Source organism: Anticarsia gemmatalis, chromosome Z, assembly GCF_050436995.1.
Source record: "Anticarsia gemmatalis isolate Benzon Research Colony breed Stoneville strain chromosome Z, ilAntGemm2 primary, whole genome shotgun sequence".
In the NCBI taxonomy this organism is placed as follows: domain Eukaryota; kingdom Metazoa; phylum Arthropoda; class Insecta; order Lepidoptera; family Erebidae; genus Anticarsia; species Anticarsia gemmatalis.
Window position 1 is genome coordinate 5,962,756 of NC_134776.1, and position 15,558 is coordinate 5,978,313.

The following is a 15,558-nucleotide window of genomic DNA, read 5'->3' on the forward strand; positions in this document are numbered from 1 at the left end:
TATGTGGGAGATTACACAGGAATTATAACACTGAGTATTCTCCAACATACTCCGAGGATGTAGAGTTGACGAGCTCCTTTTTTTTCACAAGTTTTACCTGGAAACTGAAAAGAATTACAATCATGTTTATATCCGGGTCATGTCCTAAACATTTTATCTAAAGAACATTATGACACGCAATACCAAACTGTAACCGCCGAATTTAGCGCTGATAATATGATGATGCTCCACACATTCGGAAAGTATGTCGGAGAATCTGAGGAACAATAAACGCTGAGGTCCTCCGGCACACTCCGAGTTTGTAGAATATGCGTGTTTCTTTCTTCTCGTATTAGTTTTCTAACAACAAAGAAAGTTTACAGGCACTAGCACATTTAGTTCAAATATTACCCTAAAAATCGGGGAAAAGACGCTGCAAGTAACAATGATATGATGAGAGGTCTACACACTCGGCGAGTATGTGGGAGATTACACAGGAATTATAACACTGAGTATTCTCCAACATACTCCGAGGATGTAGAGTTGACGAGCTCCTTTTTTTTCACAAGTTTTACCTGGAAACTGAAAAGAATTACAATCATGTTTATATCCGGGTCATGTCCTAAACATTTTATCTAAAGAACATTATGACACGCAATACCAAACTGTAACCGCCGAATTTAGCGCTGATAATATGATGATGCTCCACACATTCGGAAAGTATGTCGGAGAATCTGAGGATCAATAAACGCTGAGGTCCTCCGGCATACTCCGAGTATGTAGAATACACGTGCTTCTTTCTTCTCATAACTATTTCTTGGGAACTGAAGTAGGTACACAATCACGTTTCCAGGTCAAGTCCTATAAGCTTTTTATTTCGAAGTTACTACATTAGGAGGCAAATTCCCGGAGCCGCGGTTGAACAAAATGATGACAGGTCTACACACTCGGCGAGTATGTGGGAGATTACACAGGAATTATAACACTGAGTAGTCTCCAACATACTCCGAGGATGTAGAATCGACGAGCTACTCTCTTCTCACAACTTCTCTTTAGAACTGAAGTGTTAATATCTGTCAATGGAGCAAAATAAGTTTTTAGGGCACAAGCATATTTTCTTACAATATCCGGATAAAAACCAAACACTTTATATCATATTTAGCACATTAAGACATTGAAATCCGAATTCCTGAAAGCAACGTTGAATAAAACGATGATAATGATGAGAGGTCTACACACTCGGCGAGTATGTGGGAGATTACACATGAATTATAACACTGGGTATTCTCCAACATACTCCGAGGATGTAGAATTGACGAGCTTCTTTCTTCTTCGTAATATTTTCCTAGGAACTGAACAAGGATTACAATCACGTTACAAGCATGGTTACACACACGATTTCTTATAGTATTAAGACTTCATTATTTTGTTATTCCATCCACTAGCAGACCTAGAGAAGTCTAGAGGGCACAAGCACACTCTTCGACAATATCCGTGACAAGAACCAAATGTTTGATTAAAAATTTATAAATTAAAACACTCAGAACAATATTCCTGTAGTTGTCGTTGAATATAACGCTGATATGCTGATGCTCCACACATTCGGAAAGTATGTCGGAGAATCTGAGGAACAATAAACGCTGAGGTCCTCCGGCACACTCCGAGTTTGTAGAATATGCGTGTTTCTTTCTTCTCGTATTAGTTTTCTAACAACAAAGAAAGTTTACAGGCACTAGCACATTTAGTTCAAATATTACCCTAAAAATCGGGGAAAAGACGCTGCAAGTAACAATGATATGATGAGAGGTCTACACACTCGGCGAGTATGTGGGAGATTACACAAGAATTATAACACTGGGTAGTCTCCAACATACTCCGAGGATGTAGAATTGACGTGTTTCTCTCTACTCGTACCATTTCTCTGAAAACTAAGCATGGTTAGAGGGGAATGCTTAATATTTAAACGAAACTTACGAACAACTTACAAATTAATTACCCAAATACAATAATGATACGAATAAATTCACGGACAACAAACAATTACAAACATCAAATATTATTTATAACACTTACATACATTTTAATGACTTATTTATAACGTTTACAATTTATTAATTTATAAAATATGTAATCAATAGCGCTTCAACCGAGGGCTAGGGGGCGCAAGCTCAAATGTCATGTGTTCCGTAACCTGAATATGTTATGAGATGGTGGTCTCCACAGTCCACACACTCAGGCAAAACTACATCTGAAGCCCGAAACTGTAAAAACGGGTTTCAGAGATAGTCTTCCGAATATGTGGAATGGATGTGATGTACAGGAATTAAACAAAAATGGCTGTAGTTGATGATTTTAAAACACATGCACACTGCACAGACATGACGATGTTCGCAAAATAAAATGCATAATACTGGTAGTCGGCGTTCATGTATGACAAGATATATGAATGTAGCGAAAGACGTTTCTAAAAAAATAACTTAAAATGTTCTTTGGTCTATTTCTACAACTAACTCATTTAGCAGCGTGAAGTGCATAAACTTACCTTTTGATGCTACATAGGACAAAAGAGAACAATTTATAGTAAAACTGTGTACTTACTTGTCTGTTGCTGCAGACAGTTGATCAGCATCGTAGAGGGCGTCCCAAAGTGCCACAAGCGCGCGTAGAGCAGGCGGCAGCACATTCACCACAGACGGTGATGAAGTCGCTGCAAAAAACGAACAAATTAAGATACTAAACTGCAAATACACGAAGATTATATCAATTTGTTTGATATCAGGGAAAATATTATTATTTTAAACAATGCAACTTACCAGCATCACTACAATGAGCTTCTTCCTCTCGTATAGGCATCTCGATGTCAGTTTTCCGCATCCGACTGGTGCTGGCCTCCACGCCGGACCGTGTCAGCGACTCCAGCGTCGACGGGTGAATGCGCAAATAGTGACCTACGAAACAAATGACAATTTAGAAATAGCCATGAAACATAATATATTTAAAATAGAGATTTTGTGACTACATTACCAGCATTAGACACTTCGACGGAGTGTCTCTGGTGCCTGGCGAGTGTGACGTCATGAGCAGGGCGGGTAACGACGCGAGCGCCCTGCTTCGGCAACTGCGGGTGGAATTTGAGGAACGCCGCACAAGCAATCGCATCGTGCACTATGCCTGTAACGTGTAAAAAAAATATCTAACAATCCGTCTTTTTATGTGAACCGTACTTATTGAAACACATTGATCTTAAAGGTCAAAAGACATTTGATTGTGTACGTATTGACTCCTATATTGTTGTTTATATATTTGTGGAAATACTAACCCTCGTGCCAGAGCAAGGCGGCAAAAATGGCTCGCAGGCACTCAGCCTGTGCAGGGCTGAGGGCGTGCTTGCGTGGTGGAGGTGGTGCCGGCGCGGCTCGCGCTGGTAATGGCGGCGGCGGCGAGCTGAACCTTTTGTGCGGTACGCCGCGCCCTGCTCGTTCACGCGCCGCACTTCTCGGGCTCGTGCCCTCCTAGAACAAAGAGAAACAAACATTAAGAGCCTATCTGGGAATTTCGATAATATCTAAACTGAACAAAAGACACCACGTATATGTCGACACACACTAAGTCGGTCTTAAGAATGCACAAATATTCTGATTCAATAATTATGACTTAATATGATACATAATCACTATATCATAATCACCAGCGAAGCAAAAAGCCATATGCAATTCAGGTTCACGAAATTGAAAACAATTATAAAGTATCGCCACAGCATGCTACAATTTTAAAGGTTAATTAATAACTTCTGCCTAATCGCTAAAACATTTGAACACTCATTGAAACATTTGCATTAAAATCTAACGCTAGCAAGGACCTTAGCGCTTTTCCAACCAATTATTTTGATAAACAGATGCGTACTGAAAAGATCAACAGTAAAATCACTCTTATGTTTCCACAAAATCACATTTACTTTAAAAAACTACGAACGACAAAAGAAAAGAAAAGCAAAAAGTTACCTGATTATCAAAAAACACCGAACTTAAACAAAACATCACTGCTTTTAAAAATGTGTCAAAAGGTTAAAATTTTAATGTTCCACATTTTAAAATGGCGGCCAGAGCGTCTAAACTCAAGACCTAGTAACGCCCTTCCCCGAAGGATTCTAGTCTAGGGCGCAGACTCCTCGCAGATTCTGCTCAAATCGATACCTAGGCGTTAGGCGCGACACCCCGGTACTACAACGCTATACGTATACTAACCGGTATATACGTATGATAGGGCGAGCCCCGTGGCAGGGCGTTGACCTCTCGTAGGTAGGTTTGTAGGTAACTTGCATTCGTTGCAGGGTCAAATCCATGATGAACAATTTTTCATCTAATTCTTTTTTGATTTTGTTTAAGAATCATGCAATCACATATATGATAGAACAAAGAAAATGTTGAACAAAAACGGTTTCTTTAACATTTTCACTAATTTTATGAAAATTATTGTTTGCATTGATGGACAGAAAATCGTCACTGTTTTACGCAATCACTATGGACACAGATAGTTTTTAGCCTAGTCTGCACTTTTGTGTCAACACTTTTCACACATCTACACATACCCTACCCTTCCCTTCCGGGTACCCTTCCAGGGGAGAAGTCACTAACAAAAGCAAGAATTTCAAAAATGATTTTGTACGGATGAATGCTTGTTATTCCTTACTTTACTACTTTCACGTGAAAGCCGCTGAACTGATGTAACTCACGTTTGGCACAAAAGGTTAATTTGAAATGACTTAACGACTTAGCGACTAAAAAGCGCCACCAATCTCCAGTTTTTCTCATTGAGTTGGCTTTTCAAATTGCAGGTAAATATAACTTGATCTAAATGATTTCACTGTGATTTTTCGTCGATTCACACATACTTAATCGCGAGAAGCAGTAAGCAGTTGCAAAGCTTTTGTACAGAATTCAGTAACCATATCCGAAGACACAAAACGCCCAGCCTAAATTGGGTCTTTTTACAGGTCTTTTATGCTAAGTCCGGTAAATTATATTTGGCAAAGTGCTCGCAGTCAGCAGTGGCAAATTAGTGCTTTAAAAAGCTACTGTAGCTTTCACGAACCCTCTTTAATAAAAAAGGGGTGTTCGTTTTAAGCAGAGTATGTATATATGTAGATAAAAATAACTGAGGAGCAATTCTGAAATTGGAACCAAATTTGTATGAAAATCTGATCAGCGCCTCTGACGGGTGTCGTAGGAAACATTTTGGCAGTACATTCTAAATGTCAAATGTCGATAGCTAGCCGGTTGTCGGTAGTCGATAGTGGTAGAGAATCGAGGTACTGTTGTCATCTCTCAATTGTTACTAAGTTATCTGTATTGTTTGAAAACATACTTTCGGTCAAGAAATGTTGTTATGTATTTGCAAAATTTTAATATGTAGGAAATCGCACCACTGAACAGAAGGAAAATTTTTATGGTACATTCGAATCGACAACCGCGTAGCAACGGAGGCATTTTGTATGAAAAACTGATCAACGTTCCCAATAATCATTTGTTCAAGTAATTTTAAATGACGATACCTCATTAGATTAGAAGGGCCAGCATTAAAATAAGTATGTTTAGTTACCTTAGGGCTGGTGTAGACTTGTAACGCAGTAACTTCTTCGCTGTGTCTCACAGGTGAGGTCTGGGTGCCGGTCTGCGCCATCCGACTGCCGCGATGGATCTCCACAGTAGGCTCTGTCTCAATATCCGTCTGCAACAGGAAAATAGGTTATGTTATTTTTAAGCTACAACAGCCGTTGGGAGAGGTTCATGAACTTTTACCGACTGACCCACTGACTGATTTATCAACTAAAGGCAAATGATTATTTAGTTTTCTTACCCTTATGCTGCGTTACGTGGAACCCGCGCTGTATATTTTCAAGCAAAAACATGCTTTAAAAGGGATTTGGCTAATGTTTTTACAAACGATCATCCACCTGACGTCCTTGGGAATAGACAGAAATAGATGAACATTTTCGCGACAAAGGACAATTTATTTTGTGCGAGCTCTGCCTCTGTGGCGATGTTGGTAGTCTTTGCGACCGCTAATTATGTTGTCTTCCCGAGTTCGATTCCCAGGTTGGACAGAGTAAAATTGGTATCTTTTTTATTTATATTGGAGTATTTCTCAAAAGTAGCCTGGATTTTGACGCTGGCTCGCCTATTATTACATGCGACTTAATGGGACAAATGTTGTAAATGTTTGAATGGCGTACATACGCGTGACAGTATGGAAATACTTAACGGGGTTTGCCTTTTTGGAAGATAAAGTATTTAAGTACAACAATTACCTCTTGTATAGTGTTAACGTCTCGAATGTTCTCGCTGGAGCGGTGTTTGATCGGCGACCACCATTCATCGCTGTTGCCGTTGCTGCGACGCTGTATACGCCTTAACAAACATAACCAAATACGTTATGCATGTGTGAGAATTTGCAATAAGAGCCAACTTTACTAACCATGGATAAGCATCCGAAAATCAATCTCAATCAATCTCACAAAGAATCTCTCTTTAGAAATCGTCGCAGGGACTTTTACAAACATACAATCAACGGACGAAAAGTACAACCAGACCCAAAAGAACTATTTGTAGATCGCACAAATAATTGTCACGTGTGAGAATTGAACCCACGACCAACCAGTGCCCACGGTGGCATCGAAAAGAGTGTAATAAAATATTGGGTGACGATCTGACAAAGAAAATTACAGCATTTGCATGAAAATCTGTCAGTATTCCACTTTCACCACTATCTTATATTATTATTATTCATCCACCATTATTAAAACCGGTTCATTTGATACATAACACCGCAGGGAGGGTACTTTAAATAAAACTCAGTTCACAATACCTAGGCGAGGAAGTGGAGCTGACTGACTCAGTGCGAATGATTCTGCCACGCTTGCTCGGCTCTATGGCGCCGTACAGGAACGGAGTCACGTCGCTCTGAAACAATCAATTATTACAAGTATAAGAACACTAACGCAGGATTATCCTACCATGGATTTATTTCTGATATGAAATGATCCTTGTACGCAGTGTAAAGAATTCGTAAAATACGAAATTGTAAATGAACACAGACACTTGAACAATGAGTAAAACATCGAAAGTTTCGTAGATATGGATAATTTCTAATGATCCTAAAATATTTGCAGGTACTTACATCACTCATGAATTCTTCGTGCGGGAAAGGAAATCTGCGATCATCGATGCATGTGATTTCTGAAACAAATACACGAATATTTATATACATAATATATTTAAACCTTACAGCGTAACAAACGTGTAAGTAAGTAATGATGTCAATCAAGCAAGGAAAGTTTGTAAAAAACTAACCAAATGGCGTTCATTGATCACTGCGTACCCTTCTTGGGAACAAAGCGTGATTTTATACATGTATGTGACATGTAAATACATAGAAACAAACATTAAATCACACCTTCTTCCCAAAGGGATAGGCAGAGACCAGAGAACGTCACTTGGTACGGTTCATCTCAATTTCCTTAGCTTCATTCACATCCATACATGTACGTATGGCAAAAATTAAGAGAAATTAGTGTAAAAGCTCCTACCAGTAAGTCCGTCTTCGTCGTCGTCTTGAGTCCAAGTTTGCATGTCTCCTTGCGCATCGCCATACCCGCTCCATGTGCCGGTAAACTCCAACTAAATTCAAATATCACTTATTATTCATAATGCTTAAATTTTGCGAAGAGGGAAAACGTTGCGACGTCTTGCCAACAAAGTTGTACAAGACCACTAACCACACCCAAACTAACTGTTTCACCAACGTTACTATTTAGTCCTTCTCTGTATGCATAAAAAGACCAATTTCGCTTTACCCATTCGACTGTTTTAGAGTTAAAACTTAGTCAGTCTGAGTTTTTAATTCACTATAGCATGGACAAAGCGCCAGCTGCCCTCTTCTTTAGGGGAAGGGTGGTGAATCAATACTAATTTGAGTGTCAAGGTCTTGTTTTGTTACATTGTATGATACATTTTCAACAGGCATTGTGTAATTATGTAGATCCAGTATTTTGAAAGACTGCATGAATAGCAGGCGCTTTTATTTTGCTCTGCTATGTTTGCTCAGAAAGCGTACTTAAATCCAAAAAAATGTCAGAGAACTTGCATAAGTAATGCATGGCTAAGTTAAATCCACGGTTTAAAAAAGCCATGAGCATTCGATGTTATGGTTCCAGTTTTAAAATAGATTTTCATCTATCTATCCAGCCCACTTCTAGCCATTGATCTATCTTCATCAATGGGTGTGCCAGTGATTTCCAACACAGTCACGTCATTTTTACGATTAAAATAGTTTTTTATAGAAGAGAAAAGAATTTAAAGATTTCCGAGGAAAGTGTAAAAATTGGACTTAGACTGTACATTTATGAGTATATTATAGTTTTACCTGTGGTGGTGTACTTGGTTCGATGGGAACAAGAAGGACGCGATCGAGGTGTCGATGATGTTGCAAACACCACGCAACTTCGGCACAGTCTGCGTATAAAGGCAGTGAGTCCGCGCCCAGCCGCACCCACGTGCCGTCCTTGTTCACCACCTGTGTGACAAACATAATTGTGTTAAGGGCCAGTTTTACAGCTTTAAGCAAATATCAGGACATCTATCTGTTAAACTTGACCAAGTTACATCTGATAGGTATGCAGAAGTGGTAAAGGGGTTAAATACTAAATCTAAATTACCCTAGATAGCCATGTTGCGAATTTGAGGACTTTTTAAAGAACTGTTAAATGATATCTGGATATGCAATGAATGATATTTTATGAATACGTAACTAGAAACTATAAATATTTATAGATCAGACAAAGATTTGTTCCGTATAGAAAACGACCCCTCGTGTTTACTTCGTCATTACTATTAATTAACTAATAAATGGCACATACATTGCCATAGGATCTATTGGACACTGTCCTCTATGTGCATACTTACAACGTTTCATATAACTAGACGAATCTGTGTAAACGGAATACTACAAAAGGTCTCTTACTTCCTCAACGAAGGAGATAATAGCGCCGGGCGGCACTCTGCCCAGCTCCTCGGCTTGCAGACTAGGACTGGCTCGAACCCTCAGCCCGGCGCTGTGGCGGGCTGCGAAGCGACGCAGCTTGGTGGGCGGCGTCGTCGGCAACGTGCCTCCCGCCTGCACTCCGCGGTCCGAGGCACCTTCCAGAACATTCTCTGCAACCTCTATCGTCAGCTCCTGAAAACAACAAGATTTTAAAATACAATGAGTAAAAATAATAAAACAATGTTTATTGCAATTGTGTACATATAAACTACAAGACGTACGCCATAGCCGGAGGTTTGCAGGTATGCGTGGTTTCGTGTCAGTCTACCGTGGGAAAAAGGAGTAACTTTATGTAGACGGCCAACTTTTGCCAATATACCTAAGACCCTTTTGCTAACTGTTTTATTGGGTGATGACGTGTTGTTAAACAAGTATAATGCAAATGAAAGTTTTTTATTCTTTCTTTTTTAAGAAACCAGTATCCTTACAACTAGATGACCCTTTTTTGGTTTTGAATAAGAATGAATGTAGGACCAACAGTTTGGTGTTTCTGTATTTGGTACTCAAGCGTATCAAAGAGTATCTTGACATTAATCATTACCTTGAGAAATTATATCAACGTAAACTTTTACCGTGGTAGCCAGCAATACTTCTTCATAGATACATATACTTATTATGCCCCTTATTGAGTTACGCTATTGCATCAGCTACATGTAAAAATAGTTTCAATACGCATATATCACGCCTCTTGCATCTCATGGTGCAGGGAAAGCATGCAAGGTATACAGAACATGTTAATGCAGGCTACCATACACGGGCTACACATACCCAATAGACGGCTTGGCATTCGATATACTACTGCTAATCAACAGCAATTAAAACTCAAATAAACAAACAACTGTTACCTGTGAAGTAGGTTGATCGTCCAGGGTGACGCGGAATATGTATTTCCCTGACACACGCGGCGTCCACGTAGCGATGTAGGAGCCGTCGGGCTGCGAGCGCACCAACACTCGTTCAGCGGGGATGCGCCCGTTGTGAGCGAACGTGCCACCGATGGCGCCACCGTCGCCCCACGATTCGCTCGCCAGTCGTAACTCCTCGAACGAGAAATTCTGATATGCCTGATGATTATATCATGATTTTATGTTAATGATACATTCTAGCAAATGAGATATGAGGCGATTGTGGCACAGGCCTAGGAGCGAGGACAAATAGATGCGTGGTACAAAAATGCGAGCTGAAAGCTAACTCTACTGGTACTAGATCCCTCCAATAGTTTTGCGAATATAGGTATATTGTTTTTTTCTGCATAATTAAACGTATAATACGCATCTTTACCAATATATTTCATAAAATATATTTAAATAGCTTAAGATATTTGTGTGAGTTGAAACCTCAATAGTTTCTGGAGTTACAAAACAGTTTTTGTTTGTGACTCGCTGGTCACATTCTAACACTCTTCACTGGACTGTATTAAACTAAGAAAGAACAGAGCTAGATCGTTTGAGCGGCTAAGTAGAACGGAAATTTAAACAGTGGGTGCGTCAGATTCAGAGCAGAATCCTATTACTGAATGGCAAAGAAGCTTTCATGACCTAGTCGCATTTGTGACACGCTTTGTATAGGTAGATGACAGCGTGGCGTGTTGCATTGATATCAATTTTCTATTAAAATCGTGTATTCTTATGTGTGAATTTAAGATTGTGAGAAGCGGTACTGCCATGGTTTCGAAAAGCTACTAAAGACTAACTGACAGACCACCGGGAGTAAGCAATTAATGTACTAAGTGAAACAATAATAACTAGTGCCTTCTGAACATACGATGTACTTAAGTACTCAGTAAGGACCTCCTCAAAAATCCATAACAGCAGTTTCATAACAAATCTAAAGAAAGATAAAATCTGTGCAAGATGCCACTTGCATCTTCACGACAGTCACATCTGTACCTCTCCTAACTAGCTAGCATTAATTAAACTCCGTTTAAGACTAAAGCGCATAAAAATATATACGAAAATTAACTGACTTGACCTTTAAGATCTGCACTTGAAATGAATGCTCTTAAACGAGATTTTTCATTTTGAATAGCTCAGTACGAAGTAGCTCAGGGTTACGACGACGGCAGAAGAGGGTAGTTAATTAGTGACACCGGCTAATTTACTTAATCCTTTAGATGTTATGACTTTCCAAAGACTCGCTAAGAATATAATAGTTAGTTAGTTGGCAATCTATAATTGCTTCAGAGCAAAAACGTTTGCAAATACAAGCACCAGTAATTCTTAGATTTGTTTGGAGATTTCTGTCGACTAAGCAAACCACATTTTATTTATTTCTTTAAATGACAAACAGCTCGTCCAACACTGGACTCAGTTATAAGAAGAAACATCTTCGCATCACTTACAAAGCCATTGCGAAAGTTGTTGAGTTGAGGAAATAATTTATCAAACGCAATCATAGTTTACTTAAAAGTTATCTGCCAGCGTGCCGCCTCCGAGCGTCCTACGTCATTGAAGTTTGTTGTGTTGTTTTTATTTCTTAGTATTATGCACAGCGGTGACTCTTGTGAAGCAGACGTACATACATACTCGAAGGTTTATGGAATACACCAACGTTTCGCCATAAACAATATTATTCCTATGTAATGGGAACAAGCCTATTGCAATTTACTACGCAAGTTACCAAACTCCAAGTTACTTTTTTTTTAACAACCTATTTCTGCCCAACTGCATGGAAAGGGTCTCCTCCCAAACGAGAGGGAGGGGTCAGGCCTTGAGTATACCACGAGGGCCAAGTGCGGGTTGGGGACTTTGCATGCCCTCAATAAATGTACCTATTAAACCAATTTAAGGCATGCAAGGTTTGTTCACGATATTTTCCTTCACCGTTAGAGCAATTTATAATTATTTCTAATGCACACGTAACTTCGTAAAGTCAGGTGTGTTGCCTCGGGTTCGAACCTGCGACCACTTACGTGGGAAGTGCCAACTTAAACCACTCGGCTATCACTGCTTATTTATGCACTATACTTATCTTATGCACTCCAAGCTACTATTGGGAAATATTCCAATATGAATAAGAAAGGAACAGTGTGCTTACTGGCAGTGCATTGTGCTTTGCCTGACCCGGGAATGGAACTCGAGACCTTATGGTCAGCAGTCATATGCATTACCGACTGCGCCACTGCGGCAGTCAAGCAGTAACATATTATTATGTTTAACAATAAAGCTATCTAGAGACTACTACTCTAGCTGGCAATACAGCGTGCGGAATGACGATGGGTTATACTATTTGTTTCTCAATACTTTTGTAACCTACAAGATTTTTTCTGATTGTACTTTTTACGGCATATTATGTTGTTCGTATATTTGTTAAAGCCCCGTGCGTGACTATAAATTATTTTTGATGAAAGAGTTGTCTTTTAAAAATATAATGACAGGGTCTATTAAAGAGCTGTGAGCTGTCAGAAAAGGGATATTTTATAGAGATGACGGTATCTTTGACGTGTATATTACTAAATACTGAAATCAAAGCTACAGGATTTTTGTAGAGGTATAGAATCGCTTGACATCACAATCTTTTTGTTGTTTTAAGCTTAAGGAAGGGCACATTTATGTTAGGATATCTTTGGTAAGGGGGAACTAAGTAAACGTCCATACATAAGGTCGGGGAAAAAGACATTTCGCATTATAGTATTAATGAACTTGTAATAAAATGTTTTTGGCTTCAAGAATCACAAATAAGTACACGGTTCATTAGGTTTTTTTCAGTGAGCTCGTGAGCTACCCAAATATCGAGCTTTTTTGTCTCAAAGGCTAATATTAAAATTTGAGAAATTAATTAATTGCATATTGTTAGATAATGTTAAGTGGAAGAGCGGAGATTTCCTAATACAAGCAATTCCATTGCTTAAATGGCGCCTCCAAACCATGTAAATGTTTCACACTTATGTAATTGAAATTTTTTTTTATATTTGTGTAGAGAAAAGATTTTATTACATGTTCATTACATACTATAATGCGAAGAGACTTTTTCCCCGACCTAATATACAAAGGAAATAATTTTACAAGAGTATTAAATTCCGTGTCCAGTAACATGACACTATCTTCACACAATATTACACAATTACAAAGGCCTGTCCGATCTCTCAACAGTCTCAATGAACTTAGTGCAACTGTGTTGTTACAGCAGTCTAGGCCTATAATAAATCATAGCAACGATTCTGAATTATCAACCTTTTTATATGCAATATTATAATAGAAAAGAAAGAAGTCTTCAATGCGATAAAGAAAAAAAGAAATGTAATTCGTAGTAGAGACTATGTAGGTACACGCCTGTAAAACTCCAAGGTGCAAGAAAATACACACACACGTTTCATGGTTAATAATTTTAGTCCAATGTAATAGGTGTGAGACTACGACATATAGATGGCAGAATGTTAAAATATAAATTAGAAAAGTCCATTAGCTCCTCGACTCGGGAATCGAACCCTAAGCCTTGTGATCACTACTCATATGCCCTACCACCCAGATGTCAGAGGCAGTTAACTACTGTGACAGTTTTAAAAGTCACCATACCGTGACATAATATCTTAGAAATATTAAAGTGAAAAATGTATTTTAGTTCTGCATACGTCTTCAGTCAAGTGTTAGCAGGCGAGCAAACGAAACCTTTATTTCTATTTCCTCCTACGCTTCAATTTATTTACGTAGGAAATGAACACTGCCTTACCTATGTGTTTATTTAGCTGGAAATAGGCAAGGAAACGATGTAGCTGCTGCAGTGAAATTTAATATGAATATAATAAAAGACATCGGACAAGTGCAGTCTTGTGTTTGTTTATTGTGGACGCTATATGAAACTGGAATCGAAGTTAACAAGATAATGATAAATAATCACCAGGTGATTATTTATTGTATGGTAAGTCCATTTAGTGTCTAAGTTTTTCAAGTCGCCCGGAATTCATTGATATTGCTTATTGACTATTCGCTTAATAGATATCAACTGAGATCAACATGCGCGTACCGGATCATTAAACGAACACCCATCTATTAAAGGGTCGCACCAAAGGTTGCTACCGACCGCACTTCGATCAACTGACGTCCGTTGCTGCGCGTGCAAAGGTCGCTATGTTACTACTACATTGCTACTTTAAGCAATCAAAACTGCATCACTCATTGAAAAAATCAACTTAACTTGTGACTTTACGCGCAATGTGTTAATCCTCTAGGATCGATTTGTACTTACTAGAGGTAAGGTCTACCTCACCTCTAGTAACAATCGATCGTTTGTTTGTTTAAACCAGTGCAGTACCATCAAACGGTAACATTACAGCTCTGCACATAGAGTATTTCACGGCGCAGATTTGTCTGTTAAAGCACACAAAGCTCTTTGACGTACCACAACTATGTGTGATCCGAATCAAAGCACAATAGACGGCTTACAGTAACAGTACCACGCATGAAAGCGCGCCTGAATTTATGCGTTTATTTGATACTCGCCAATGTTTACGCGAATACTGGCCATTTGGAATTTTCGGAAATTTTCTTCTTATCTTACGAGGGGTAAAAACGCCGCTGCTTAAACGCCACAGTTTTAAAGTTTGTATCTTTATATATATAATTCTTCTGTAAGTGTGTATGTCACTGAACTTCTCTTAAACGACTGGAACGATTTTGATGAAATTTTTTGTGTGTGTTCAAGGGGATCTGAGAATGGTTTGATTCACAATTTTGTCCGCCGGACAATGTTTTTTTAATTAATTTTTAATTTATTAGTAACGTGTAGACATGACAACGTCTGTCGGGTCCGCTAGTATAATATACATATATTTGTTACTCAATCGCGCTCAAACTACTAAACGGATCTTGATGTCATTTATAATTTGCACTAACACATAGAATATTTTTAACCCCTAGAAGTCTTTTTACGCGGACGAAGGCGCGGGCAGCTGGTACTAATTAATTTGTTGAGCTTGACTTAAACGTTGAATTCAATAACATTAGCTTCAAAAACCCTTACTATATAACAAAGTGTAAAAAGGTAAATAATGTTACCAACGATACATTATAGCAGAAGATTCATACCGCGGTGAAACACACGAGCCTGTTTACGAATACGAAATACCCTATTATTTTAACATTTCTCTTTTCAGCCTGTCTTGTTCACTTTGGGATGGATGCATGCCTCGCTAAAGAAATAAGATTTCACTATAACCGTTTCTGTATGCTAGTTAAATTCTTTGTTAGTAACTTATTAATCGTAGAGTGAGTAGAATACAGTTATATGTTCTACTACTGAGCAAAAGCTGTGAACCATTATTAAATTGGCATTACTTTTCAGATTCTTTCAATGACTGTTCGAGACGTTGCTCGTTTAAACACTACCTTACTTCTGTACTCGCACTATACTATTCCATTCACTTCTAAGTAAAGGAGTTAGCGACAATAGCGCACCAACCCGCCAGACAAGACAGTTTAAAGAAGTCCCAGACACGATATGTTACGCTTATAATAACATCTGGCGCAACCACTCTAAATCTCT

At 38.7% G+C, this 15,558-nt stretch overlaps 1 protein-coding gene across 1 annotated transcript in view; it reads right to left on the minus strand.

The window, feature by feature from the left end:
• hiw (MYC binding protein highwire) overlaps window positions 1–15,558 on the minus strand; it is a 115,800-nt gene that overhangs the window by 17,365 nt on the left and 82,877 nt on the right. Inside the window, exons 37-48 of the mRNA XM_076134814.1 lie at window positions 9,924–10,142; window positions 8,998–9,210; window positions 8,401–8,550; window positions 7,565–7,655; window positions 7,156–7,214; window positions 6,844–6,938; window positions 6,287–6,386; window positions 5,578–5,706; window positions 3,299–3,491; window positions 3,004–3,150; window positions 2,793–2,927; window positions 2,578–2,686 (exon numbers count right to left, since the gene is read on the minus strand). Coding sequence (XP_075990929.1) covers window positions 2,578–2,686; window positions 2,793–2,927; window positions 3,004–3,150; window positions 3,299–3,491; window positions 5,578–5,706; window positions 6,287–6,386; window positions 6,844–6,938; window positions 7,156–7,214; window positions 7,565–7,655; window positions 8,401–8,550; window positions 8,998–9,210; window positions 9,924–10,142 — 1,640 coding nt within the window. The remainder of the gene's footprint in view (window positions 1–2,577; window positions 2,687–2,792; window positions 2,928–3,003; window positions 3,151–3,298; window positions 3,492–5,577; window positions 5,707–6,286; window positions 6,387–6,843; window positions 6,939–7,155; window positions 7,215–7,564; window positions 7,656–8,400; window positions 8,551–8,997; window positions 9,211–9,923; window positions 10,143–15,558) is intronic.